This window comes from Clupea harengus, chromosome 12 (genome assembly GCF_900700415.2).
Source record: "Clupea harengus chromosome 12, Ch_v2.0.2, whole genome shotgun sequence".
Classification (NCBI taxonomy): Eukaryota; Metazoa; Chordata; class Actinopteri; order Clupeiformes; family Clupeidae; genus Clupea; species Clupea harengus.
Window position 1 is genome coordinate 9698440 of NC_045163.1, and position 2500 is coordinate 9700939.

Sequence of the window (2500 nt, forward strand, 5' to 3'; positions counted from 1 at the left end):
ACACACATACACCCACACACATAAAGATGCAATTGAACGGAAAAACCATGAGCAATGTGGTGGTTCTGTATCAAACCATGCCAATATGAAGTGTGTGTATGTGCGTATGTGTGTTTAAGTGTGTTTGGATGCGTAAAATGTGTGTGTCTGTGTGTGTGGGGGTTCTGTAGACAGGATGCAACAGCATTTCAGCATTAGTCAGAGATCGTAAACTCCAGCCTTAAACAGGCGTGACGTGGCCACAGACGCAACCATTAGCGAGCCCTGAGGTGATTTGGTCAGATACCCCCCAAGCGTGTCAACTATCCAGTGTATCAATACATACAAGCACCAAGAGAGCATGAAATTAGATTTCAGATTGTCTAACTCAGCGATAAACAAAAGGAAAAACACTCTTTTTTGGGCCAAACATTCGAGAATAAAGCTGTCATGTGTAGCCAGAAGAGCCGAGAGATGAAGCCGACTGGATGAGACACAACAGCAGTAATCATCATCCAGAATGCCAACTGAAACTGAACTGAAGAAATACAATGCCTGTGTGTGTGTGTGTGTGTGTGTGTGTGTGTGTGTGTGTGTGTGTGTGTGTGTGTGTGTGTGTGAATGTGTATGTGTGTGAGAGTGTGTGTGTCTGAATGTGTGTATGTGTGTGTGTGTGTGTGTGTGTGTGTGTGTGTGTGTGTGTGTGTGTGTGTGTGTGTGTGTGTGTATGGTTGACTCTGCATATGTGCAAACACATGCTTGGCTATGTGTGTTGTTTGCATGTGTATTGATGAGAACATAAAATAAGGCCTCCTTCATGTCGTAATAACGTTCCACTGTAAGTGTAAAATGACAAATATCCATCCATCAGGGATTGAGTGAGTTCATGATTAGGTGCATGTCCTCACGTACGCCCTATCCTGGTGAGCCTATTCCTCATTTGGGGTCTGAGTTCTGATGTGCCCCACATGTTTAATTGGTTGTGTAACCAATATGCTGACTTCCTGATTCAAATTATGCAATATCTAGTACTACTCTTCATATTCCTTCTGACCCCTGAATGAAAGTGTTTCAGTATTTTATGACTATTTGTCATTCATCTATCATAATATTAGATACTTAAGTTTCATTCAGGGGACACAGGGTCAAAGTCTGCCACACATGACCTAAAGCTAATTTAATAACTTGGCAAAATAATTGTACTAATACGTGGGAGTTCCATGTGTATAAATGTGTTCCTTCCTTTTTCTGTGAAACTTCTAAATTATTTGAATGAATGAATATGTGTGTGTGTGTGTGTGTGTGTTCGGTGTGTGTAACTCACTTACCTCATCGTCCTTGTACCAGGACAGGGACTCGGCTGTCATCACGAACCAGTACTCCTTGGCTCCGCCCTTCATGATGCCAATGTTGTTGATGGTGAGCCAGCCCTTCCTGATCACCTGCAGGAGAGAGGGACACAGGGATCAGACCCCACACATACACACACACACACACGCATGCACGCGCACACACACACACACACACACACACACACACACACACACACACACACCTGCCCCTAGTGGCCAGAGGTGTGTGCCAGGCTGAAATTGGTCATTTCATTGAACTTCTTCTCTGTACGATGCAATTCTCTCTAAGATTTCAGCTTCATGTGTTTGCACATGTCATCACTACATGTGAGTTAAAGAGGGAGAGAGGGAGAGAGAGAGAGAGAGAGAGAGAGAGAGAGAGAGGTGTGGAGGGCCTGATGGTTAGTGTATCACCACGGCTACAGGAAGTGCAAAGGCTCTGTGTGTGTTAGAGGGGGAAGGAGAGAGAGCTGGTCTGATGGTTAGTATATCGCCACAGCTACAGGAAGTGCAGAGGCTCTGTGTGTTTAGACTACCCACTATGACCTCTGACCCCAACCCTGGGTGGTTGTTATGGAAATTGACACGGTGGGCCTGGGGCAATTATGCAGCCAAGTTGCCCTTGCTCTGCTCACACACACACACACACACACACAAACACACACAGGAAAACACAAATTCATGGCAAAGGTCATTTTGCCACAGGGCTTTTGGCTAAAGGCTGGATGAGTTGGTTTTTGAATCTCAAAGCCTGGCGGAAGAGAGGACAAAAATGGGATGAACTGATGATCCCTTTTGTCTACACAAACATTCATTTCAAGATTATTCTCTTCCCATCTTTTCTCTTTTCTTTTCCTTCAATCTCTTCTCCTCTCATCTTCTCTTATCCTCTCTTCTCTAGGACAGCCCAAAAAGAAAGCACACCGATTCTGCGGCTCTTGCCCTTCCTGTCTCCTGGGCGGAGATTCATTCATTCAGTCCTCCTCTTATCTTCTTCTGTGTGTGAGTTATAGCACCAGGAATGCCAGGCAGGTGGAGATACGGAGCCCAGACCTCAGCTATGAAACATCAGGACTATTAGCGCTACATTATCCCTGTCATCCCTGCCAGGGCGATAACAGCACACAAAAAAAACACCTCAACTGATAAATCACAGCAGATTAAAGCTG

At 45.0% G+C, this 2500-nt stretch overlaps 1 protein-coding gene across 3 annotated transcripts in view; it reads right to left on the reverse strand.

Annotated features, from left to right (window-relative positions):
- Positions 1–2500, reverse strand: part of dnm1a (dynamin 1a) — a 63994-nt gene that overhangs the window by 28410 nt on the left and 33084 nt on the right. For all 3 annotated transcript variants that reach the window (XM_042709287.1, XM_031577848.2, XM_031577847.2), the window contains exon 15: positions 1308–1421. In XM_042709287.1, coding sequence (XP_042565221.1) covers positions 1308–1421 — 114 coding nt within the window. The remainder of the gene's footprint in view (positions 1–1307; positions 1422–2500) is intronic.